Source organism: Ranitomeya imitator, chromosome 6 (genome assembly GCF_032444005.1).
Source record: "Ranitomeya imitator isolate aRanImi1 chromosome 6, aRanImi1.pri, whole genome shotgun sequence".
Taxonomy (NCBI): Eukaryota; Metazoa; Chordata; class Amphibia; order Anura; family Dendrobatidae; genus Ranitomeya; species Ranitomeya imitator.
Genome location: NC_091287.1, coordinates 20,441,611 through 20,467,964, shown reverse-complemented (window position 1 = coordinate 20,467,964; position 26,354 = coordinate 20,441,611). Strand labels below are relative to the sequence as shown.

At 44.2% G+C, this 26,354-nt stretch overlaps 1 protein-coding gene across 3 annotated transcripts in view; it reads right to left on the bottom strand.

Annotated features, from left to right (window-relative positions):
• Positions 1-26,354, bottom strand: part of CRPPA (CDP-L-ribitol pyrophosphorylase A) — a 204,858-nt gene that overhangs the window by 106,408 nt on the left and 72,096 nt on the right. For all 3 annotated transcript variants that reach the window (XR_011313932.1, XM_069729305.1, XM_069729306.1), the window contains exon 6: positions 8,558-8,655. Coding sequence is in view for 2 of the 3 variants with exons in the window: in XM_069729305.1 (XP_069585406.1) it covers positions 8,558-8,655 (98 nt within the window). In the remaining variant the exon portion in view is untranslated. The remainder of the gene's footprint in view (positions 1-8,557; positions 8,656-26,354) is intronic.

The following is a 26,354-nucleotide window of genomic DNA, read 5'->3' as shown; positions in this document are numbered from 1 at the left end:
ATGTACAAGAATATAACTACTATAATACTGCTCCTATGTACAAGAATATAACTACTATAATACTGCCACTATGTACAAGAATATACCTACTATAATACTGCTCCTATGTACAAGAATATAACTACTATAATACTGCTATGTACAAAAATATAACTACTATAATACTGCCCCCTATGTACAGGAATATAACTACTATAATACTGCTCCTATGTACAAGAATATAACTACTATAATACTGCCCCTATGTACAAGAATATAACTACTATAATACTGCTCCTATGTACAAGAATATAACTACTATAATACTGCCCCTATGTACAAGAATATAACTACTATAATACTGCTCCTATGTACAAGAATATAACTACTATAATACTGCCCCTATGTACAAGAATATAACTACTATAATACTGCTCCCTATGTACAAGAATATAACTACTATAATACTGCTCCTATGTACAATACTATAACTACTATAATACTGCCTCTATGTACAAGAATATAACTACTATAATACTGCCCCTATGTACACGAATATAACTACTATAATACTGCCCCTATGTACAAGAATATAACTACTATAATACTGCCCCTATGTACAAGAATATAACTACTATAATACTGCTCCTATGTACAAGAATATAACTACTATAATACTGCCCCTATGTACAAGAATATAACTACTATAATACTGCTCCTATATACAAGAATATAACTACTATAATACTGCCCCTATATACAAGAATATAACTACTGCCCCAGTGGACACAGCAGTGACCAGTGTGATATTGCCAGGATTATAAATACCAGTGGAGATAAGGGGAGCATTACCATGGGCTACTGGTAATTCAGTTTAGTGTTTTTTATCTTTTCTCTGCATTTATGGATTTTGCAGCAGATCCAGAACACGAGGATTGGATTTTGGTTCTGTACTGACAAGCAGCAGATGTTTCGCCTCTGCTCACGTGGATGAGTGGTTACAGACAGTACTGGCAGTGCACGGTATCATTGCTGGGGTCTGTAGTGTTTGTGCATGGTCACCGTGTGCACAGGACGGGTGTGACTCGCAGTTGTCAGCCCATTGTCTGCAGACTATTCTCCCCTGTTTGCTAATACAAGGTCTGTTCCACGTTCACTGGTGCATGAACCTGCACTTTATAGAGGATCGGTGGAGGACGAGGCAATGTAAGCCAATCCATTCGAGGGGTCACTTACTTTACACACACTGTCATAATCAAGTATAACGAAGGATTTGGAAGAAAATTAGCTTGATTGGTTATTGTATTTCACGGCAGGATAGTTTTTCCTCTGGAAATTCCCTTTCCAGCGGGCAGAGTACAGTTGTACTGCCCGGCGTGACAGGGGTTAATGGCCATAATGATCCAGGAGCATTTCCAAAAAACTCTCCTACAGCGATGTATCTAAGTAATATTTATGGGAAAGTGGAGCGACAACCAGTACGGCCAATAAAATGGGGTCTTTTAAACGGATCAACTGATTGAGGTGATCCCATCGCACAGGAAGTAGCACAGCGCCACACTGTGTAGTGGTGGTAAATAGTACTGCAGCTCTCTCCTATACAACTGTATGGAGACAGCTGCAGTACTATTCAGGGCCACAACACAAAGGATGGAGCCGTGCACCCCCCATAGCGCTGTGACCCCCTCAATCAGCCGATCAGGTCATTAATATTCAAGTCTCCATAAACCCATTCTAGGTAAGAAGCAATATGACTCCGATCACAGCTCACAAAGGTGATCTCCCAGCTCTAAAACCAAGTCTTAAAATGGACAGTCACCCAGCTTTCCCAGACTTCTGAGTTTCTGAGCTTCTTATTAACTGAGTGAAATAGGAAAAGGACAAGTATTGCTGCTTATCTTGCTATAGTAGGGAATACCCCTGTAAATAACCATGAGAATATAACTTAGGATATGCCATAAATGTCCGTTACGTGGGAGTCCAAGCCAAGAACAAGGGTCCTTATGTCCATTTCATCTGCTCACATGAGGAAGAGGCTGCAAGTCCCTCTCAAACTACAGATGGTGGGTGTCCCAAAATCAGTCACTTATAGCATACAGTGGGTATGGAAAGTATTGAGACCCCTTTAAATTTTTCACTCTATGTTTCATTGCAGCCATTTGGTGAATTCAAAAAAGTTCATTTTTTCTCATTAATGTGCACTCTGCACCCCATCTTGACTGAAAAAAAAACTGAAATGTAGTAATTTTTGCAAATTTAATAAAAAAAGAAAAACTGAAATATCACATGGTCATAAGTCTTCAGCCCCTTTGCTCAGACCCTCATATTTAAGTCACATGCTGTCCATTTCCTTGTGATCCTCCTTGAGATGGTTCTTCTCCTTCATTGGGGTCCAGCTATGTGTAATTAAACTGATAGGACTTGATTTGGAAGGGTGCACACCTGTCTATATAAGACCTCACAGCTTACAGTGCATGTCAGACCAAATGAGAATCATGAGGCCAAAGGAACTGGCCAAGGAGCTCAGAGACAGAATTGTGGCAAGGCACAGATCTGGCCAAGGTTACAACAGAATTTCTGCAGTACTCAAGGTTCCTAAGAGCACAGTGGCCTCCATAATCCTTGAATGGAAGAAGTTTGGGACCACCAGAAGTCTTCCTAAACCTGGCCGTCCAGCCAAACTGAGCAATCGTGGGAGAAGAGCCTTGGTGAGAGGTGAAGAAGAACCCCAAGATCACTGTGGCTGAGCTCCAGAGATGCAGTAGGGAGAAGGGAGAAAGTTCCACAAAGTCACCTATCACTGCAGCCCTCCACCAGACGGGGCTTTACGGCAGAGTGGCCCGACGGAAGCCTCTCCTCAGTGCAAGACATATGAAAGCCACAGAGTTTGCTAAAAAACACATGAAGGACTCCCAGACTATGAGAAATAAGATTCTCTGGTCTGATGAGACGAACATAGACCCTTTTGGTGATAATTCTAAGCGGTATGTGTGGAGAAAACCAGGCACTGCTCATCACCTGCCCAATACAATCCCAACAGTGAAACATGGTGGTGGCTGCATCATAGTCCATGGGGGTGTTTTTCAGCTGCAGGGACAGGACGACTGGTTGTCATTGAAGGAAACATGAATGCGGCCAAGCACAGAGATATCCTGGATGAAAACCTCTTCCAGAGTGCTCTGGACCTCAGATTTGGCCGAAGGTTCACCTTCCAACAAGACAATGACCCTAAGCACACAGCTAAAATAACAAAGGAGCGGCTTCAGAACAACTCTGTGACCATTCCTGACTGGCCCAGCCAGAGCCCTGACCTAAACCCAATGGAGCATCTCTGGAGAGACCTGAAAATGGCGTCCACCAACGTTCACTATCCAACCTGACGGAACTGGAGAGGATCTGCAAGGAAGAATGGCCGAGGATCCCCAAATCCAGGGGTGAAAAACTTGTTGCATCATTCCCAAGAAGACTCATGGCTGTACGAGCTCAAAAGGGGCTTCTACCCAATACTGAGTAAAGGGGCTGAAAGACTTATGACCATGTGATATTTCAGTTTTTCTTTGTTATTAGATTTGCAAAAATTTCTACATTTCTGTTTTTTTCAGTCAAGATGGGGAGCAGAGTGTACATTAATGAGAAAAAAAAATTAACTTTTAGAATTTACCAAATGGCTGCAATGAAGCAAAGAGTGAACAAATTAAATGGGTCTGAATACTTTCCGTACCCACTGTGTCTTGTGAGAATATCAAGTTATAGGAGAGTGTTACTACTTTTGAAAAGTTGACCGGTAAAATAAAGAAGCCATACTAAATACTGGAACTTGGCTGTTTACACCCTGGTTCGGTTAGCGTTTTCTGATCTTACATGCCATCCTCCCTGCTTGCTTCTTCTGCTCTTCTTTTCAGTCCAGTCCCTTGTTCAGATAGCTTCTTCTGCTCTTCTGTGCCATCCACCCCCTGCTTCGGATAGCTTCTTCTGATCTTCTGTGCCGTCCACCCCCTGTTTCGGATAGCTTCTTCTGATCTTCTGTGCCGTCCACCCCCTGCTTCGGATAGCTTCTTCTGCTCTTCTGTGCCGTCCACCTCCTGCTTCGGATACCTTCTTCTGCGCCGTCCACCCCCTGCTTCGGATAGCTTCTTCTGCGCCGTCCACCCCCTGCTTCGGATAGCTTCTTCTGCTCTTCTGTGCCGTCTACCCCCTTCTTCGGATAGCTTCTGATCTTCTGTGCCGTCTACCCCCTGCTTCGGATAGCTTCTTCTGATCTTCTGTGCAGTCCACCCCCTGCTTCGGATAGCTTCTTCTGATCTTCTGTGCCGTCCACCCCCTGCTTGAGATAGCTTCTTCTGCTCTTCTGTGCCGTCCACCCCCTGCTTCAGATAGCTTCTTCTGCTCTTCTGTGCCGTCCACCCCCTGCTTCAGATAGCTTCTTCTCCTCTTCTGTGCCGTCCACCCCCTGCTTCGGATAGCTTCTTCTCCTCTTCTGTGCCGTCCACCCCCTGCTTCAGATAGCTTATTCTGCTCTTCTGTGCCGTCTACCCTCTGCTTCAGATAGCTTTTTCTGCTCTTCTGTGCCGTCTACCCTCTGCTTCAGATACCTTCTTCTGCTCTTCTGTGCCGTCTACCCCCTGCTTCGGATAGCTTCTTCTGCGCCGTCCACCCCCTGCTTCGGATAGCTTCTTCTGTGCCGTCCACTCCCTGCTTCGGATAGCTTCTTCTGCTCTTCTGTCCCGTCCACCCCCTGCTTCGGATAGCTTCTTCTGCTCTTCTGTGCTGTCCACCCTTGCTACGGATAGCTTCTTCTGCTCTTCTGTGCCGTCAACCCCCTGCTTCGGATAGCTAGCTTCTTCTGATCTTCTGTGCCGTCAACCCCCTGCTTCGGATAGCTTCTTCTGATCTTCTGTGCCATCCACCCCCTGCTTCGGATAGCTTCTTCTGTGCCGTCCACCCCCTGCTTCGGATAGCTTCTTCTGATCTTTTGTGCCGTTCACCCCCTGCTTCGGATAGCTTCTTCTGATCTTCTGTGCCATCCACCCTCTGCTTCGGATAGCTTCTTCTGCTCTTCTCTGCTGTACACCCCCAGCTTCGGCTAGCTTTGCCTCCTCTTCTGTACCATTTACCCCCTGCTATGGCTAGCTTCTTCTGTTCTTCTGTGTCATCCACTCCCTGATTCAGCTAGCTTCTTCAGCTCTTCTTTGTCGTCTATCCACCTCACCAGATGAGACATAACAAACCCTTTTAAGTCTATAGGAAATACTGGAATACATTTTGGAACTTAATGGTTGCACAGAAAAGAACAACTTATTCACTGGGAATCATTTTGTTTTTGGGTGAAAGTTCCTTATTTGAGCCCCCAGGGTGCCCCGCACACAAGCTATTATACATGTAACCTCACCAACTTACGACTTCCTGCAGATAGGAGCGAAAATCCCATCTGGAATGTTCAAAAATGAGAGAAGACAAATTAAGATGTCACCTGCGCCGCGGAGCTTACACCGTCACTGCGATCGCTGTCTGCACATAATTGGCGCCGTTGTCGTAATTGTTGAAAAACAAATAGCCGGTGTACGTGAGAGCGGAGGAAATATTAGAAAAAGATTAAGGAGCTGGCATGTTGAGGGGCTTAGGATGTCAATCACTTCCCTGCCAGAGGCACCATGGGTGGTTGAGACAAGGGGTCGGCCATTGTGTCTGTTCGGAACAGGAAACGCTTGTCAAGGTGAATGAGGTGAGCAATGAACTGGTCCTTGTTGCTCCATAATTATATCCTCCCACTTTAAAGAATCGGTAAACAAAAAAACCTATTTTTAATTTTTTTTTTTTTTTTAAAACACCCTCAATTTTTTACTATGGATCTAGTAACAAAAAAAAACCCTTCCTGGTGCCACCATACATATACGAGAACACTGTGGGGAAAAGAAGGGTGCCATGACCCTAGGGTGGTATTTCAGCCCTCGCCCTTGTGGAAATGTTAAAGGAATGTCTCGTGAAGACAACTCCTATCCATATACCCTACTATTCCTTATGGGTCCAGATGTACTGAAAGAGTCCAGCACTGTAGATTCCTCAATAAGTCAAAACAAAGACGAACTCCCGCTTTGGGTAACTGGAGCGCCAGTGCAGGCCCTCCTACTGATCAGCTGATCGAGGGGCTGTGGCGCACCGAAAGTTTCACAGCGCCAAATATTGTGTAGTGGCCATAAATGGTACTGCAAGTAAAGAAAAATGAAGAGATTGCCAGAATGGAGATGGGCGACTTCGGGTACGTCTCAGCCCCCTCAATCGCAACCTCACAATATTAAGTGATATTTCAAAGCTGTTGTGGTTCCTGTAAGAAGTAAAGCCATGATGACTGCCTCAACCAAGGGTCCTATAGCAGTCACGGGTGCAGCCTCAATTTACCTGCTCCTCTCTCTAGATGCCTAGAAATATTTTCCATTGTTTTTTACATCCAATGTTGCACATTTGAAAATCTCAGTTCGAAAAATCTCATTGTTTCCTGCTAGAAAATCTGCCTATGAGTGGGCACAAATAGAAGAGGGGGCTTTATGGCATGAGACCCAGTCTAGATGCCATCATACCTCTTCCTTACTGTCGGCAGGAGGACGGTGCAATTGTTTTCTCATTCCCATGGGGAGGAGACTTGGAAGTTATTCTTCTCCCCGCCCCTGCTTAGGGGACGTCCTATGCCTGTTGACACCGCCCATGAGGAGCGGTGAATGCAGCCAGTATCAGCTAGGACCCTTCTATAGTTGGACTTCCTACCTGTCGCCAAGGCTAACTCTATAGTATACATACCACTGGATTACAATGGCAGCTTGGGGGGTCTTGGAGAAATTGACCCCAGCACCAGCTATTCTATTCCTCTTTAGAGTCATCACAGAAGGAGGATGACAGCTACGGAGGCTACGTTGCATTAGTCCCCCATTAGAATGGAGACGGATTACAGGAAGTGGGGGCAGGTTTTCTTTGTTTCTCTACAGGAAAAGGGGGTGAGTCTTCGCCTCTTTGCTCCTACCCTCTTGTCTGTTGCACTGCTTAAAGGCATAAAAGAGAGGCGCGCTTTCAATAAAGAATATAACAATTTCAGAAGCAACGCATGCTGGAAAGTGAGGAATATTCCAATACCTATCGTGCCGGCAGAATGCTGATGACAAGAAACCACTTACTCAAAAAAAGAGTGGATGGCAAGTTACAGAGCAGGAGAAGCAGGAGAGTTCCTGGACATATCAGACTGGTACATACACCAAAAACAGTGGGAAATGAGCACGAAAAAACTAAAATTTTCTGATTTATGACTTTCTCCAAAAATCTACAAAAAAAAAAAAAAAAAATTTCACATAAAATTTTCTGTTTAGGGTGACACGCAGTGTGAACACCGTTACAGCAAATTAAGGGATCTACTCAATAATTTTATTAAAGGGAAATGCTCCTAAAACTTGGAGAACAGGGGGAGTAGCAGGAACAGTGATGAAATATTTCACATTCCACTCTGATTATCCGCATTAATGAGGGGTATGAGGCCGGCGGGCACAGCTACTCCTCTTTACAATCGAATGTGAAGTGCCGCCGTCTCCGCCGAGTGGGGACTGCCGAGAAGCGAGACTACTACATAACTGAAACAGATCAGATTGGCTCTCCAGATGTTACACGACTACAACTCCCAGGTTTCCCTGACATCCTGCAGTTGGAAAGTCGAATTGCTACATGGAGACCGTCAGCAAGCAGGAGATCAGATTTTCTAAAGCCAGTGGTTTTCAGTGCATATGGTAAGCTATAGCTGTACAAGAAGCTGGAGCGTTAACCCTATAATGTACAAACCCCTTGTTTTTTCTACTTTCACATTACTGCAAATATTTCTCTTCTTGCTAAACAGAACCCATCAACAAGTAGGTGACAATGGATGCAGAATCATCGATCACTGTTGTAGCTTTCTCTCTCCAAATGTTGCACAACTACAAGACCTAAGGTGTCATGACAGCCTGCAGACTGTGTGTACAAAAAAGAACTGTCAGCAAGCAGGGCAGCAATGGTAACAGCCTTTAATAAATCAGTGTTTGCAGTGATTGTAAGGAGTTGTATTTGCACAAAAGTTGGAGAATTACCCCTGTAAAGTATAAGGGGATGATTACCATTTTTTTGTGAAAAATGACATAGAAACTATCAACAAGTAGGGAATATGTCATGCTGAATCCCCACCCATTGCTGCAGACAACACCTCCATAGATGTTGCAAAACTACAGCTCCCTGGATGCCCTTACATTCTGCAGACTGTGTACAATATTCTACTGTTATATGGAAGCAGTCAGCAAGCAGGGTAGCAACGATGATAGATTTGATTAAGTCTGTGGCTTTCAGTCATTGCAAAGAGGTGTACTTGTGCAAGAGTTTTTAGAATCATGGCTATGGTTATAGAATACTGTTGCTGCTACAAGGAAACCATCAGTAAGTAGACATGATTCCTAGGAGCCCTATATATGTAATACATTATAGATATCTAGCACAAGAACATTTTTCGGACATGCTAAGATGACGTTGGTAAAATTTCCCAGAAAATGCAATGAATGGGATGAGACTCGTTCACCTTTATGTTGGATTTTAGGTTTTCGTGAAGGCGAAATCCGACCTGCACCGCCTCCTCCTTCATATCAGTGATGATGCAGAGATGGTTAGAGATGCGATCTGCAAAGAACAAAAAAAGTAAAAAAAAAGTCATTGCACAAAAAAAAAAGCATTGTAGTGAACAGAAATAAACACGTGAAATAGATCACTCTGTGTGTAATGACTCTATAGAATATAGATTCACTTTTTGCATTGAAGAACTGAAATAAATTAACTTTTTGATGATATGCTAATTTTGTGAGAAGCACCTGTATTTTGTTACATTACAACCTTTGTTTAAATATTTTGGTAATCCATTTTGTGAGTGATACATCAGCACTAAAAAGTTGGTGAAGTGAGAAAAATATAGGTATAAATTAAATTTATGTTATCGAATAACTAAAAATTGGCATATGTGTTCACCCTTTTTGCTATGAAGCTCTTAAAAATTTCTGGTGCAAGCAATTCCCTTCATAAGTCCCATGCTTAGTGACAGGACGTTCCCCTGTGTGTGATCTAAGTGTCACATGTCTGTCAATACATACACTTAACCTTTTATGAAAGGCCGCAGGGGCTGGAACAACACTAAGTTAGAGGCACCAAATAAGGGTACCGTCACACTATACGATTTACCAACGATCACGACCAGCGATACGACCAGGCCGCGATCGTTGGTAAGTCGTAGTGTGGTCGCTGGAGAGCTGTCACACAGACAGCTCTCCAGCGACCAACGATGCCGAGGTCCCCGGGTAACCAGGGTAAACATCGGGTTACTAAGCGCAGGACCGCGCTTAGTAACCCGATGTTTACCCTGGTTACCAGCGTAAAAAAAAACCAAACAGTACATACTTACATTCCGGTGTCTGTCCCTTGCCGTCTGCTTCCCGCACTCACTGACTGCCGGCCGTAAAGTGAAAGCACAGCACAGTGGTGACGTCACCGCTGTGCTCTGCTTTCACTTTACGGCCGGCAGTCAGTGAGTGCGGGAAGCAGACGGCAAGGGACCTGACGGACACCGGAATGTAAGTATGTACTGTTTGTTTTTTTTTACATTTACGCTGGTAACCAGGGTAAACATCGGGTTACTAAGCGCGGCCCTGCGCTTAGTAACCCGATGTTTACCCTGGTTACATGCGAAGGCATCGCTAGATCGGTGTCACACACACCGATCTAGCGATGACAGCGGGAGATCCAGCGACGAAAGAATGTTCCAAACGATCTGCTACGACGTACGATTCTCAGCAGGATCCCTGATCGCTGCTGCGTGTCAGACACAGCGATATCGTATGGATATTGCTGGAACGTCACGAATCGTACCGTCGTAGCAATCAAAATGGCACTGTGTGACGGTACCCTGACACCATGAAGAGCAAGGAGATCTCCAAACAACACCATGAAGACCAAGGAGATCTAAAAACAAAACAATGAAGACCAAGGAGATCTCCTAACAACACCATGAAGAGCAAGGAGATCTCCAAAAAGTCAATGACAGTTTTTGAGAAGGGTTGGGTTATAAACTAATCTCTGATGATCCCCCGGAGAGACCAAAATTGAACTTTGTGGCCACCAAAGTAAACGCTATGTCTGGCGCCAAACCAACACAGCTCATCACCCCAAGGACACCACCCCCACAGTGAAACATAGTGGTGGCATAATCATGCCGTAGGGATGGTTTTTGGCAGCAGGGACAGTGAAAATGGTCAAGAAGAAGATGGATGGTGCGAAATAAAGGGATATTCTGGAGCAAAACCTGTTTTTGTCAGTGATTTGTGACCAGGACAGAGGCTCACCTTCCAACAAGACAATAACCCAAAGAACACTGCTAAAGCAACACTCGAGTGGTTTAAGGGGAAACATGTAAATGTTTTGGAGTGGCTGAATCACAGCGCAGACCTTAATCCAATGGAGAATCTGTGGTGAGACATGAAGATCGCTGTTCACCAGAGGAAACATGTAACCAGAAGGAGATAGAGCAGTTTTGCCTTTTGGAAAGGGCAAAAATTCCAGTGACCAGATGTGGAAAGCTGATAGGCTACGTTCACACTAGCGTTCCGCTAGTGTGCGTCGCCTTAGCATCGGGCGACGCAGCGGCGACGCACGCGTCATGCGCCCCTATGTTTAACATGGGGGACGCATGCGTTTTTGTGTGTTGCGTTTTGCAACACTTGCGTCTTTTTTGCCGCTAGCGTCGGACCAAGAAAACGCAACAAGTTGCATTTTTCTTGCGTCCGATTTTCGGCAAAAAACGACGCACGCGTCGCAAAACGCAGCGTTTTTGCGTGCGTTTTGCCGCGTTTTTGTGTGCGTCGTGCGTTGCGTCGCCGACGCAGCGGCGCGCAACGCTAGTCTGAACATAGCCATAGAGACTTATCCAAAGCAGCTAGCTACTGTAATTGCCACAAAAGGAGGCTCTACAAAGTACTGACTTTAGGGGGGTGAATAATTATGCATACTGATGTTTTCAGTTATTTCGTCCTTTTTATTGTTTGCTTTACAATGAAAAGAAAACCAAATGTTCACAGTTGTCGGCGTGTTCTTTACATGAACTGATGCAAACTCAAAAAAAAAAAAAACAACTGAAGTTCCAGGTTGGGAGGTAGCAAAATACAAAAAATTCCAAGGGGGGTTGAATACTTTAACAAGCCACTGTAAAAGGGTTTTCTCAGGACAACACTAGTCCATGGGACCTGTGAGAGCACAGTACAGATAGAGGGTGTATGGAGATCAGCTTGCTTAGGGGGGTTGTATTAGTTTAGGGAGTCTGGTCTGGGGTCTGTATTAATTTTTGGGTCTGTATTACTTAAGGGGTCTGGAGTCTGCATTGATTTAAGGAGTCTGGTCTGGGGTCTATATTAATTCATGGATTTGGGGTCTATATTAATTGAGGAGTCTGGTCTGGGGTCTGTATTTGTGAATTAGGTGTGGTCTGTATTTTTTAGGAGTCTGGTCTGAGGTCTATATTAATTCATGGATCTGGGGGTCTATATTAATTGAGGAGTCTGGTCTGGGTCTATATTAATTCATGATTCTGGTCTGGGGTCTGTATTAATTGAGGGGTCTGTATTTATTTAGAGGTCTGGTCTGGAGACTATATTAATTCATGGGTCTAGTTTGGGGTCTATATTAATTCATGGGTCTAGTCTAGGGTCTGTGTTAATCGAGGGGTCTGGTCTGGAGTCTATTCATTTAGGAGTCTGGTCTGGGGTCTGTATTGGTTTAGGGAGTCTGGTCTGGGGTCTATATTAATTCATGCCTCTGGTCTGGGGTCTGTATTGAGGGGTCTGGAGTCTGTATTTGTTTAGAGGTTTGGTTTGGGGTCTATATTAATTGAGGGGTCTGGGATCTGTATTAATTCATGGCTCTGGTCTGGGATCTGTATTAATTCATGGCTCTGGTCTGGGGTCTGTGTTAATTGAGTGGTCTGGTCTGGGGTCTATATTAATTCAGGGATCTGGTCTGGGGTCTGTACTTGTCTCTTGGCTTTGCTCTAATGAAAGGAGTCAGGGTCAGTATTACAGCAGGACTCTGCCTTTGTAGGAATCCACAGAAGAATTGTGCGGAATTCTATATTTATATAGTAACACGTTGGCTTTATTCTTCGATTTGATGGGGAAATGTTCCGTCTTTCCACACTTTTCTTATGACTACTATTCTCACCATTGTTGCTGCGTCCTATCACTTACACACAAAGTGGGAGAAGAGTGAACCTGTCAGGTACATTCAGCATTGAAGGATCTGTCCAGGAGAAACACAGGCTACGATCCCGAGCGTATTCTGAATTTTCCCCGTTGAGACAAACCCAGTTGATATCAGCAAACAAATATTACTCGTCTATCGCAGGGACTTGTTGAGCCCACCCAATGCCTGACATGCCCGGGCGTACAGCGGGCGACGGTCCCGGCAATGCCTGGAGTAATATATTTATAAAGCATCAGGCACATTCCCCGTAACTTCCTCGCTTAATCCCTGCAAACAATTCCGTGCTGAGCCCAGAGTCAACGTGGCCTCCTGTGACTCATGTCATTGCTTCTCGGCAGGAGAAAAGGCAAAACTGCAAACAAAGCCCAGCGTTTCCTCTTCTGTCCACACTTGCGGTGGCGGCAGCGCCGTTCAGGACAAGTCACTGTCTGTCAACACTAAAACAATCTACATCCGGTTGGTGACCTAAAAATGTGACTAAAGAATAAAACCTGCAGAAATGAAGTCTGTGAGGACCAGAAGGAGGTTCTTCTATGGTGGGACTCAATGAAAATGCTCAATACGATCACCAAAATTCGGCCAGGAACGAATGAAGCCACATCAGTAATGGTCTGCGTACATGTTAGATAGAAGTTGAATGAAACTGACGATTTCAACTATATTGTTCGTTTCAGCCAATGGCCAACCTGCGAACGTTTACTATCCTTGAAAAAAAAAAACGATTGGGCATGCTGGATTTTTTCCGGGCGATGAAAAGTACTGGATGTTTCAGCACCCGAAAAAAAACCAACAGGCCCAATGCTTTTCAAGATGTTTTGCTTTTTTTTCCCGCTGACGAACCATTTGTTTGCCCCTATTTGTCTCGTCTGTATGGGGATCTAACTCTCCCTCAATCTTTGCTGAGATTGCATGCTGTGAGAGGGGAGGAAGAGAAGCAGTACATTAAGGTGCCGATAACACGATAAAAGAGCACAACATTCACATGTCTGGTGAAGTGATTTTTGAGTTTGCTTGAAAACCATTGTCCTCAGCAGAACATTGTCCTATGCAGACAGGACTCGCGCTAAGGATGGCAACTGTAAGGATCAAGCTCTTTGGTAGTTGGTAAAGTTCACACAGGCAGGCAACACAGTCAGGTCCAAAATAGGTGAATTTTATTATTTTCCTAAACCTTCAAAAAAGTCCAAATAAGCACAAAAGATATAACAGAACCAAAACAGAAAATAAACAGTCCACATATAGCATAAACTCACCCGTGTAGATGTCAGTCCTTCACTCACGCCCTCTGGCAGAGACTAAGTCACAAACAAGATCTTTGACCTTCCGCACACAGACCAGTTCAACTCTCCTTTTACACTAGCTGCACCTACCTCCTGGATTGGAGGATGGGAACAACCAGTCCCGCACAGGTCTTCCAGATGTTCCTAAAACCTAGACCCAAAATCTGGGCTTATTAAAAACCCTGTCAGCACCATCAGTGCTGGAGCCTGCTCTTCGGGTTTCACCTCGGTGACATAAACAGGACTTGTTCAGCTGCAACCTTACATAGTCTATGCGCACTGAATGATTATAACAGATCGTTCAGTGAACACTCCATTGCTGTAAACAGGCTTTTAAAAATGACCGTCAATTGGTAAATATTTTTTGACCGGAGGTCGTCTAGTGCCTCCAGTTGATCCATGCAAATGGACTCAAAAAATGTCACCAGAAAGACACCACCATTGAGCAAACATGAAACATCACCTTCATATCGGTTCTCTAGAAATCGTCCTCACCAACTATCACCAACGAGAACAAGCCGAAATAAACAAGATCTGGTTTTAAAAGATCAAGACTCACGGGTTCCAGAGCCTCCTTCTTCTAAGGGAGTAGTCAGACGGCCGTACAACACGGACAATGGTTCGCAACACAATGCTTGGACTGGCCGTCGGCTCTCCTGAACCGAGCGTGACAACTGCAAAGACATACATGAAGATGTCACACTTGGGACACGAGAGCCACCGGCCAGTCCGAGCATTACAATGTGATTGTTGTCCACGTTATATGGCCGTCTGACTGCACCCTAACACATCTTCCCTCTATGTTGTCGGTTTAATCGACGTATGTGCATTGATTTAACATTCAAAATATTTGAAGAAGGAAAAAAAAAAAAAAGAAGTTTGCATTTCTAACTGGATGGTTTCTCACTGGCTATACCTGAAAAATCCGATGGGGGGGAAAATAATGGAATTAATAAATTGTACATTTTTCTGAGCATTACACAAGACAATGTATCACCAACTCCAATAACGATTATTACACAGGAAAGACGTGCGTTTGCATAATACTTTATTTCCCACAAGGAGACTTGGTTGAATCCCACACTCGTAGGTGAATAGATACAGATAATCCCACCAGGATGTTCTCACTATATAAACCTTGTAATTTTTACAGAAAATCCCATGGACAGGAAATAATTTCACTGGTTCACAATAGAAATGATGTGATGACACAAGAATAACCATGCCGCGGATACTTCTCTGGTCTTAAATTTTGGATCCTTAATTCTTGCCTCTTTTTTGGGGATTTAAATATAAAAGCCATAGCCAAGATCCTTCTATCCATGTCTTCAGATTTAAGTTAACAAGTTTAAATCTTCCTGTCAGAGTCTTCTGATTTACATTACTTAGATATGAGCCTTCTAGTCATTTACATTACCAAGTCTAGATCTTTCTATCAGAGTTTTCTGATTTACATTCCTTAGTCAAAACCCTTTTACCGAAGTCCTCGGATTTATATTCCCACATCGAAATTCTTCTATCCAAGTCTTCTGATTTCCATTATCGAGACAAAATCCTTCTAAATCTTATGATTCATGCTAGCAAGAGTAAATTCTTTTATCAATCTTCGAGTCAAGATCCTTTCATACAAGTTTCTGAGTTATTTAAACCAAGTTGAGATCTTTCCATCCAAGTCTTCTGATTTATGTTTCTGCATCAAGGTCCTTCTATCTGAGTCTGATTTACATTCCCAAGAGAGATCCAAATCATACCAAAGTAAAGAACCTAATCAAGCTTTCTGATTTTAATTTACGAGTGGAAATCCTTATAGTCATCATCCATTTTTGTTACAGAGTTCTGATCCTTCTGTCCATGTCCTCTGAATTATGTTCCAAAGTTGAAATCCATCTATCCGTGCTGGATTTATGTTCCAAGCCGAGACGTTTTTTTCAGAATCTTCTGAATTATGTTCCAAAGTTGATCTCCTTCTATCCAAGACTTCCAATTTAAGATACTGTGCTTAGATTTTTCCACCAGAGTCTTCGGAATTATGTTTTCGAGTCAGGATACTTCTATTCTAGTCTTCTCATTTATGTTACAAAGTTGAAATCCTTCAATCAGAGTCTTCTCGTGTACGTTCCCAAGTCAAGATGTTGTTATCAAAGTTTTCCAAGATACATTACTAGTCTAGATCTTTCTATCTGAGTATTTCGATTTATGTTATCAAGTGAAAGTCCCTCCATCTGAGTTTTCGGAATTGTATTAGCAAGTCTAGGTCCTTCTATCCAAGTCTTTAGAATTGTATTACCAAGTCAAGGTCCTCCTGAGTTATCAGAATTGCATTAAGAAGTCAAGGTCCTTCTATCTTGAGTCTTCAGAATTGTATTAAACAAGTCAAGATCCTTCCATCGGGATTTTTGAAATTGTATTACCAAATCAAGGTGGTTCTATCCAAGTCTTTGGAATTGTATTACCAAGTCAAGGTCCTTCTATCCGAGGCTTCAAAATTGTATTACCAAATCAAGGTCTTTCTATCAGAGATTTCAGAATTGTATTAACAAGTCTAGGTCTTTCAATCAGAGTCTTTGGAATTGTATTACCAAATCAAGGTTCTTCCATCCAAGTCTTCTTGTTTACGTTACTGAGCGAGGAAAAAAAACCAAATTATATGATTTCAGGTTCTTGAAAATGAACATTGGGAGATGTAGACCTGTACATTTATCATCATCGTGACAAGTGTAAGTCGTTGTCAGACTCCTCTTCAGATTTTTAACAAAGGTCAAATGTGTTAAATAAATGGAATGTAGAACAAAACAGTGGCCAACCTTCATTTAGGGGTGTGATAAGCATAATGTTTCCATTTCGCAAGGGAAAGTTCGAGTGCAGCTATGTAAGGTGGCACGTTCATCTGGTATAGTTCTGCTGGGTTTCTAGTGAGTTGGATACCTAAATATTTGAGGGAAGCCGCCTATAAGTGTCTTTGACAGAGCATAACTTACTGACCGATACTAACCATTCACCACTACAGCATCGTTGCCTACTGTCCATGTCTCTACGCAACTGGTCTAGGATGAAAATTTGTTGGTGGAACTAGTCTAGTGCAAACCAGTCCTCCTCATCCTAAATAAGACAGATGAGATGTTTTGGAAAGCCTCCTCAGAGAGCAGATATAACCAAAAAGGGACCCAAATCCATAACTATGCCCACGGTTTTGAAACGGGATGTCCACAAGCTCAAATAAAGTAGGTGTGATGTTCGGAGGTCCACATACATTATACATGTTGTGACAGAGTCACTGGTAATGTAATAGAGGGAAGATATGTTTTACTATGCCTAATGGCGTCAGTAATATAAAATCCAGAGTTTTATTTCCTCCAGCACCGTAAGTGTTGCGAGGGTTAAGTTAACGTATGTTATGGCCTGGTTTTTAGGGGGACATTCATAAATGGGTTGAGAGAATGTCCCCCCAAATCTCCACCTACAGAGGCGGCACCCACTGTGTGCTGACAGGACCTTGGTGATGTCACAGTCATGTGATCAGTCATGTGGTTGAGGAGTTACATGGTCTGGACTTAAATGGCTGAAGGAAAGAGCTTTCAGTGTTCAGTGTGTGGGCCTGGAGAGGGAGCACTCCAGGAAAGTGTTCCATGGACTTGTGAAGCTGAACAGTGTGTGTTCTGCCAGCCGTGAGTGAGAGGAACCCAGCTCACAGAAGGACTGTGTTTGTTCTGCCACCATTTTCTTTTGTTTTCCTGTTTTGCCCCGAGGGCTGTATTTTCTTTACCACACCACAGTTTATGCCGCCAACAATAAACCAAAAAAAGTTGTTAAAGCCGCAGTGTACGGGTGTCTACCTCCATGTGCAGCCGAGTGAGCTGATCTACCACAATGTACATTATATGACCAAAAGTAATATTTCTCTACATTCCTGTAAAAATTAGAAAAAAAACTTCACCCTTGTCAGGATTTCCGCCACTTGAGAATACATTGGGAGCACCTGGAAAACTTGGCTCTTTTTCAAATGACTATTGGTACGCAGAGCGAGAATTGTTGTGTCAGGGGTCCGTCGCATCAATGTGTTCAAGGCTTTTGTTTATACATTTTACTTCTAAAAGCTTTCAGTCTGGGAAATGATACCTCTTAACTTGACTGCCAGGAGACTAGGACACCTGTGCTAACCACTCACTTTCTCTTAACCTTTATTTCCCAGCCTCAAGGATTACGGCGGTGACATAAACCAACAGATGCCCTAAAGGAGTTCTATGGTGCAAAACAAATGGATGTTCTGTCAATCAACCTTCTCTGCTAAGGGCCTTTCATGCAAATGAGAGAGGGAATCGTAAGAGACTGGGACAGATGTTGTGTCTTGATGTACTTATTTATAATGAAGTAACAATACCAACAGCAGAACAGAGAAAGTCAATTAGGAGATTCCTTCCATGAAAGATATAAAGAATAGGCCTTAGATTTTTAGGCATCTTGGAAAAATAAGCTAAGTACTGAGCTTATTGGGTTATGTAAATATTCAGTCAGCCAATGCTTCAGCTGTAATGACTTTTAATAGGGAAAGTGTTCTGAGCACAATTATATTTTGGATTCAGAATGATTGGCTGCATGCGGCATCCGATTCTGCTGGCACTTCCTGCTATGATAGAGGTAGTGAGCTGCTCCATTCAGGTGTCTCCCATCTGTCTAACTTTGCTGTCCACTGACTCGTACCAAATGTAATCCATCTCCAGCAGCAGAGATGACAGGAGAGAATACAGGAGCTGGGTGGCTCCTTGTCTTCCTACAGGAAGTGGGTCAGGGTCATTGTCTTCCTACAGGAAGTGGGTCAGGGCCAGAGTCTTCCTACAGGAAGTGGGTCAGGGCCAGAGTCTTCCTACAGGAAGTGGGTCAGGGCCAGAGTCTTCCTACAGGAAGTGGGTCAGGGCCAGAGTCTTCCTACAGGAAGTGGGACGGGTCCTTGTCTTCCTACAGAAAGTCGGATGTGTCTTTCTCTTCCGACAAAGTGGGGTGGGTCTTCCTCTTCCGACAGAAAGTGGGGAGGGATTTTCTTTTCCTACAAGAAGTGGGGTGCATCTCTATATTCCTACAATAAGTGAGGTAGATATTTCTCTTCCTACAGGACGTGGAGAGGGTCTCTCTTCTTACAGGACGTGGAGAGGGTCTCTCTTCTTACAGGACGTGGAGAGGGTCTCTCTTCTTACAGGACGTGGATAGGGTCTCTTCTTACAGGACGTGGAGAGGGTCTCTTCTTACAGGACGTGGATAGGGTCTCTCTTCTTACAGGACGTGGAGAGGGTCTCTTCTTACAGGACGTGGATAGGGTCTCTTCTTACAGGACGTGGATAGGGTCTCTTCCTACAGGCCGTGGAGAGGGTCTCTCTTCTTACAGGACGTGGAGAGGGTATCTATCTACAGGACTTGGAGAGGGTCTTTCTCTTCCTACAGGACATGGAGAGGGTCTTTCTCTTCATACAGGATGAGGAGAGTGTCTTTCTCTTCAAACAGGACGAGGAGAGGGTTATGCGCACCAAAAGACATTTTTGGGGATAAGGGACAGTCATCCAGCTTTTTACTGATCCTTTATCAATGGCACAGGAGAAGCCACCCAGTGTTGCCCATCATGGTGGCATCTAAGGGGAGACAGACTCACCCATACATTGTGACGAATAATCACTTGGTGCATTGGGAGAAAACCACACGACATGTGACATTCAGGGACTTCTGGTGGTGTCGGAGAGAGCACAGGAACTTGTGCTTCCTCCCCTTTAGTGTGATATCAGATGGGCAGAGAGACATCACCTTTGTTGTGGGGTTGGTAGAGTGATTATGACTACTTGTAAACCAGGGATTCAAGCTTCAGGAGGCTAATTTGCATATTCCAGGTGCCTTCTGGGAGAAGCGAAGTCTCCCTAAGCTAGAAGATCGTTGGGTACAGCCGGGACCAGCTGCTTCGAAAGCATCACCAAACCAGGGATTCAAGCTTCAGGAGGCTAATTTGCATATTCCAGGTGCCTTCTGGGAGAAGCGAAGTCTCCCTAAGCTAGAAGATCGTTGGGTACAGCCGGGACCAGCTGCTTCGAAAGCATCACCAAACCAGGGATTCAAGCTTCAGGAGGCTAATTTGCATATTCCAGGTGCCTTCTGGGAGAAGCGAAGTCTCCCTAAGCTAGAAGATCGTTGGGTACAGCCGGGACCAGCTGCTTCGAAAGCATCACCAAACCAGGGATTCAAGCTTCAGGAGGCTAATTTGCATATTCCAGGTGCCTTCTGGGAGAAGCGAAGTCTCCCTAAGCTAGAAGATCGTTGGGTACAGCCGGGACCAGCTGCTTCGAAAGCATCACCAAACCAGGGATTCAAGCTTCAGGAGGCTAATTTGCATATTCCAGGTGCCTTCTGGGAGAAGCGAAGTCTCCCTAAGCTAGAAGATCGTTGGGTACAGCCGGGAACTGCTGCTTCGAAAGCATCACCAAACCAGGGATTCAAGCTTCAGGAGGCTAATTTGCATATTCCAGGTGCCTTCTGGGAGAAGCGAAGTCTCCCTAAGCTAGAAGATCGTTGGGTACAGCCGGGACCAGCTGCTTCGAAAGCATCACCAAACCAGGGATTCAAGCTTCAGGAGGCTAATTTGCATATTCCAGGTGCCTTCTGGGAGAAGCGAAGTCTCCCTAAGCTAGAAGATCGTTGGGTACAGCCGGGACCAGCTGCTTCGAAAGCATCACCAAACCAGGGATTCAAGCTTCAGGAGGCTAATTTGCATATTCCAGGTGCCTTCTGGGAGAAGCGAAGTCTCCCTAAGCTAGAAGATCGTTGGGTACAGCCGGGACCAGCTGCTTCGAAAGCATCACCAAACCAGGGATTCAAGCTTCAGGAGGCTAATTTGCATATTCCAGGTGCCTTCTGGGAGAAGCGAAGTCTCCCTAAGCTAGAAGATCGTTGGGTACAGCCGGGACCAGCTGCTTCGAAAGCATCACCAAACCAGGGATTCAAGCTTCAGGAGGCTAATTTGCATATTCCAGGTGCCTTCTGGGAGAAGCGAAGTCTCCCTAAGCTAGAAGATCGTTGGGTACAGCCGGGACCAGCTGCTTCGAAAGCATCACCAAACCAGGGATTCAAGCTTCAGGAGGCTAATTTGCATATTCCAGGTGCCTTCTGGGAGAAGCGAAGTCTCCCTAAGCTAGAAGATCGTTGGGTACAGCCGGGACCAGCTGCTTCGAAAGCATCACCAAACCAGGGATTCAAGCTTCAGGAGGCTAATTTGCATATTCCAGGTGCCTTCTGGGAGAAGCGAAGTCTCCCTAAGCTAGAAGATCGTTGGGTACAGCCGGGACCAGCTGCTTCGAAAGCATCACCAAACCAGGGATTCAAGCTTCAGGAGGCTAATTTGCATATTCCAGGTGCCTTCTGGGAGAAGCGAAGTCTCCCTAAGCTAGAAGATCGTTGGGTACAGCCGGGACCAGCTGCTTCGAAAGCATCACCAAACCAGGGATTCAAGCTTCAGGAGGCTAATTTGCATATTCCAGGTGCCTTCTGGGAGAAGCGAAGTCTCCCTAAGCTAGAAGATCGTTGGGTACAGCCGGGACCAGCTGCTTCGAAAGCATCACCAAACCAGGGATTCAAGCTTCAGGAGGCTAATTTGCATATTCCAGGTGCCTTCTGGGAGAAGCGAAGTCTCCCTAAGCTAGAAGATCGTTGGGTACAGCCGGGACCAGCTGCTTCGAAAGCATCACCAAACCAGGGATTCAAGCTTCAGGAGGCTAATTTGCATATTCCAGGTGCCTTCTGGGAGAAGCGAAGTCTCCCTAAGCTAGAAGATCGTTGGGTACAGCCGGGACCAGCTGCTTCGAAAGCATCACCAAACCAGGGATTCAAGCTTCAGGAGGCTAATTTGCATATTCCAGGTGCCTTCTGGGAGAAGCGAAGTCTCCCTAAGCTAGAAGATCGTTGGGTACAGCCGGGACCAGCTGCTTCGAAAGCATCACCAAACCAGGGATTCAAGCTTCAGGAGGCTAATTTGCATATTCCAGGTGCCTTCTGGGAGAAGCGAAGTCTCCCTAAGCTAGAAGATCGTTGGGTACAGCCGGGACCAGCTGCTTCGAAAGCATCACCAAACCAGGGATTCAAGCTTCAGGAGGCTAATTTGCATATTCCAGGTGCCTTCTGGGAGAAGCGAAGTCTCCCTAAGCTAGAAGATCGTTGGGTACAGCCGGGACCAGCTGCTTCGAAAGCATCACCAAATCAGGGATTCAAGCTTCAGGAGGCTAATTTGCATATTCCAGGTGCCTTCTGGGAGAAGCGAAGTCTCCCTAAGCTAGAAGATCGTTGGGTACAGCCGGGACCAGCTGCTTCGAAAGCATCACCAAACCAGGGATTCAAGCTTCAGGAGGCTAATTTGCATATTCCAGGTGCCTTCTGGGAGAAGCGAAGTCTCCCTAAGCTAGAAGATCGTTGGGTACAGCCGGGACCAGCTGCTTCGAAAGCATCACCAAACCGCGCGCCTGTAGGACATTATTGCAAGAGAGCTTGGCTGAGTAGATTACACAAGAAGGAAAACACACAGCAAATCAGCAGGATCTAGGAGCAACATGGCAGATGTGACAACCTACATGGTGAGCTGCAGCATGTGCTACATGTTCACAGATCGACCAGAAGAAGAATCCAATTTCACCTGTCAGAAGTGTAGACTAGTGGCCCTTTTAGAAGAAAAGGTGCGGGGTCTGGAAGAAAGAATAGCAACTTTGAAACTCATCAAAGAGAATGAAGACTTTCTAGACAGAACAGAAGCATCTCTACTGGTCACAGAAGGTGCAAAAAGTGTCAGAGAACCTCCAAAAGCAGATGAGTGGAAGCATGTGACCAAAAGAAGCAAGAAGACCATGGAGAAATCACCAACCACACAACTGAAGAACAGATATCAAATCTTTGTAGAGGATGAAGATGGCACACCTAAGGATGAAGCAATACCAGCAAGCAAAAAAGAAAAGGGCACACAGCAACAAGTGACAGCAAAAAGTACAGCCAAGAAGCAACGAAGAGTGGTGGTGGTGGGAGACTCACTACTGAGAGGCACAGAAGCAGCCATCTGCAGACCGGACATAACTGCAAGAGAAGTATGCTGCCTTCCAGGTGCGATGATCAAGGATGTGACCGATAGGATACCAAAGCTCTTCAGCTCCAAGGACGTCCACCCATTTCTTCTGATACATGTTGGCACCAATGACACGGCAAGGAAGGACCTACCGACAATCTGCAAGGACTTTGAAGAGTTGGGGAAGAAAGTAAAGGAACTGGATGCACAGGTAGTTTTTTCTTCTATCCTTCCAGTAGACGGGCATGGCACCAGGAGATGGAACAGGATCCTTGATGCAAACAACTGGCTAAGACGATGGTGCAGACAACAAGGATTTGGATTCCTGGACCACGGTGTGAATTACTGGTATGATGGACTCCTCGCCAGAGACGGACTACACCTCAACAAACCTGGGAAACACACATTCGCCAGAAGACTCGCTACACTCATCAGGAGGGCGTTAAACTAGAAGAAGAGGGGACGGGAAGAAAAACATTAGACTCGAACAAAGACGACCCAGGAAAACATACTCAGAAGGGAGGTAAGAACATTTCTAAAACAATCCACAGTGAGGAGATTGGAACAAAACAAAATCCTCTAAACTGCATGCTCGCAAACGCCAGAAGCCTGACAAACAAGATGGAAGAACTAGAAGCAGAAATATCTACAGGTAACTTTGACATAGTGGGAATAACCGAGACATGGTTAGATGAAAGCTATGACTGGGCAGTTAACTTACAGGGTTACAGTCTGTTTAGAAAGGATCGTAAAAATCGGAGAGGAGGAGGGGTTTGTCTCTATGTAAAGTCTTGTCTAAAGTCCACTTTAAGGGAGGATATTAGCGAAGGGAATGAGGATGTCGAGTCCATATGGGTTGAAATTCATGGAGGGAAAAATGGTAACAAAATTCTCATTGGGGTCTGTTACAAACCCCCAAATATAACAGAAAGCATGGAAAGTCTACTTCTAAAGCAGATAGATGAAGCTGCAACCCATAATGAGGTCCTGGTTATGGGGGACTTTAACTACCCGGATATTAACTGGGAAACAGAAACCTGTGAAACCCATAAAGGCAACAGGTTTCTGCTAATAACCAAGAAAAATTATCTTTCACAATTGGTGCAGAATCCAACCAGAGGAGCAGCACTTTTAGACCTAATACTATCTAATAGACCTGACAGAATAACAAATCTGCAGGTGGTTGGGCATTTAGGAAATAGCGACCACAATATTGTACAGTTTCACCTGTCTTTCACTAGGGGGACTTGTCAGGGAGTCACAAAAATACTGAACTTTAGGAAGGCAAAGTTTGACCAGCTTAGAGATGCCCTTAATCTGGTAGACTGGGACAATATCCTCAGAAATGAGAATACAGATAATAAATGGGAAATGTTTAAGAACATCCTAAATAGGCAGTGTAAGCGGTTTATACCTTGTGGGAATAAAAGGACTAGAAATAGGAAAAACCCAATGTGGCTAAACAAAGAAGTAAGACAGGCAATTAACAGTAAAAAGAAAGCATTTGCACTACTAAAGCAGGATGGCACCATTGAAGCTCTAAAAAACTATAGGGAGAAAAATACTTTATCTAAAAAACTAATTAAAGCTGCCAAAAAGGAAACAGAGAAGCACATTGCTAAGGAGAGTAAAACTAATCCCAAACTGTTCTTCAACTATATCAATAGTAAAAGAATAAAAACTGAAAATGTAGGCCCCTTAAAAAATAGTGAGGAAAGAATGGTTGTAGATGACGAGGAAAAAGCTAACATATTAAACACCTTCTTCTCCACGGTATTCACGGTGGAAAATGAAATGCTAGGTGAAATCCCAAGAAACAATGAAAACCCTATATTAAGGGTCACCAATCTAACCCAAGAAGAGGTGCGAAACCGGCTAAATAAGATTAAAATAGATAAATCTCCGGGTCCGGATGGCATACACCCACGAGTACTAAGAGAACTAAGTAATGTAATAGATAAACCATTATTTCTTATTTTTAGGGACTCTATAGCGACAGGGTCTGTTCCGCAGGACTGGCGCATAGCAAATGTGGTGCCAATATTCAAAAAGGGCTCTAAAAGTGAACCTGGAAATTATAGGCCAGTAAGTCTAACCTCTATTGTTGGTAAAATATTTGAAGGGTTTCTGAGGGATGTTATTCTGGATTATCTCAATGAGAATAACTGTTTAACTCCATATCAGCATGGGTTTATGAGAAATCGCTCCTGTCAAACCAATCTAATCAGTTTTTATGAAGAGGTAAGCTATAGGCTGGACCACGGTGAGTCATTGGACGTGGTATATCTCGATTTTTCCAAAGCGTTTGATACCGTGCCGCACAAGAGGTTGGTACACAAAATGAGAATGCTTGGTCTGGGGGAAAATGTGTGTAAATGGGTTAGTAACTGGCTTAGTGATAGAAAGCAGAGGGTGGTTATAAATGGTATAGTCTCTAACTGGGTCGCTGTGACCAGTGGGGTACCGCAGGGGTCAGTATTGGGACCTGTTCTCTTCAACATATTCATTAATGATCTGGTAGAAGGTTTACACAGTAAAATATCGATATTTGCAGATGATACAAAACTATGTAAAGCAGTTAATACAAGAGAAGATAGTATTCTGCTACAGATGGATCTGGATAAGTTGGAAACTTGGGCTGAAAGGTGGCAGATGAGGTTTAACAATGATAAATGTAAGGTTATACACATGGGAAGAAGGAATCAATATCACCATTACACACTGAACGGGAAACCACTGGGTAAATCTGACAGGAAGAAGGACTTGGGGATCCTAGTTAATTATAAACTTACCTGGAGCAGCCAGTGCCAGGCAGCAGCTGCCAAGGCAAACAGGATCATGGGGTGCATTAAAAGAGGTCTGGATACACATGATGAGAGCATTATACTGCCTCTGTACAAATCCCTAGTTAGACCGCACATGGAGTACTGTGTCCAGTTTTGGGCACCGGTGCTCAGGAAGGATATAATGGAACTAGAGAGAGTACAAAAGAGGGCAACAAAATTAATAAAGGGGATGGGAGAACTACAATACCCAGATAGATTAGCGAAATTAGGATTATTTAGTCTAGAAAAAAGACGACTGAGGGGCGATCTAATAACCATGTATAAGTATATAAGGGGACAATACAAATATCTTGCTGAGGATCTGTTTATACCAAGGAAGGTGACGGGCACAAGGGGGCATTCTTTGCGTCTGGAGGAGAGAAGGTTTTTCCACCAACTTAGAAGAGGATTCTTTACTGTTAGGGCAGTGAGAATCTGGAATTGCTTGTCTGAGGAGGTGGTGATGGCGAACTCAGTCGAGGGGTTCAAGAGAGGCCTGGATGTCTTCCTGGAGCAGAACAATATTGTATCATACAATTATTAGGTTCTGTAGAAGGACGTAGATCTGGGGATTTATTATGATGGAATATAGGCTGAACTGGATGGACAAATGTCTTTTTTCGGCCTTACTAACTATGTTACTATGTTACTTCTCCCAGGAGCAGACTGATGACCACAGAAGACTCCAAAGTTGACTATTCATGGAAACAGTGCAACATTTTTAATAATATCAAATTACAAAACTGATTTTTAGCCAGACATACATGAATTGAAATAAAAAAAAACGCAATCTCCAGAAAAATAACCAAGGGATTTTGTGTATTATTTTCTTTTTTTCACTTTTTTTTTTGCAGACTGAGTTGTGCCCTTCATCGGTGAGCAATGCTGTTTGTCTATGAGACC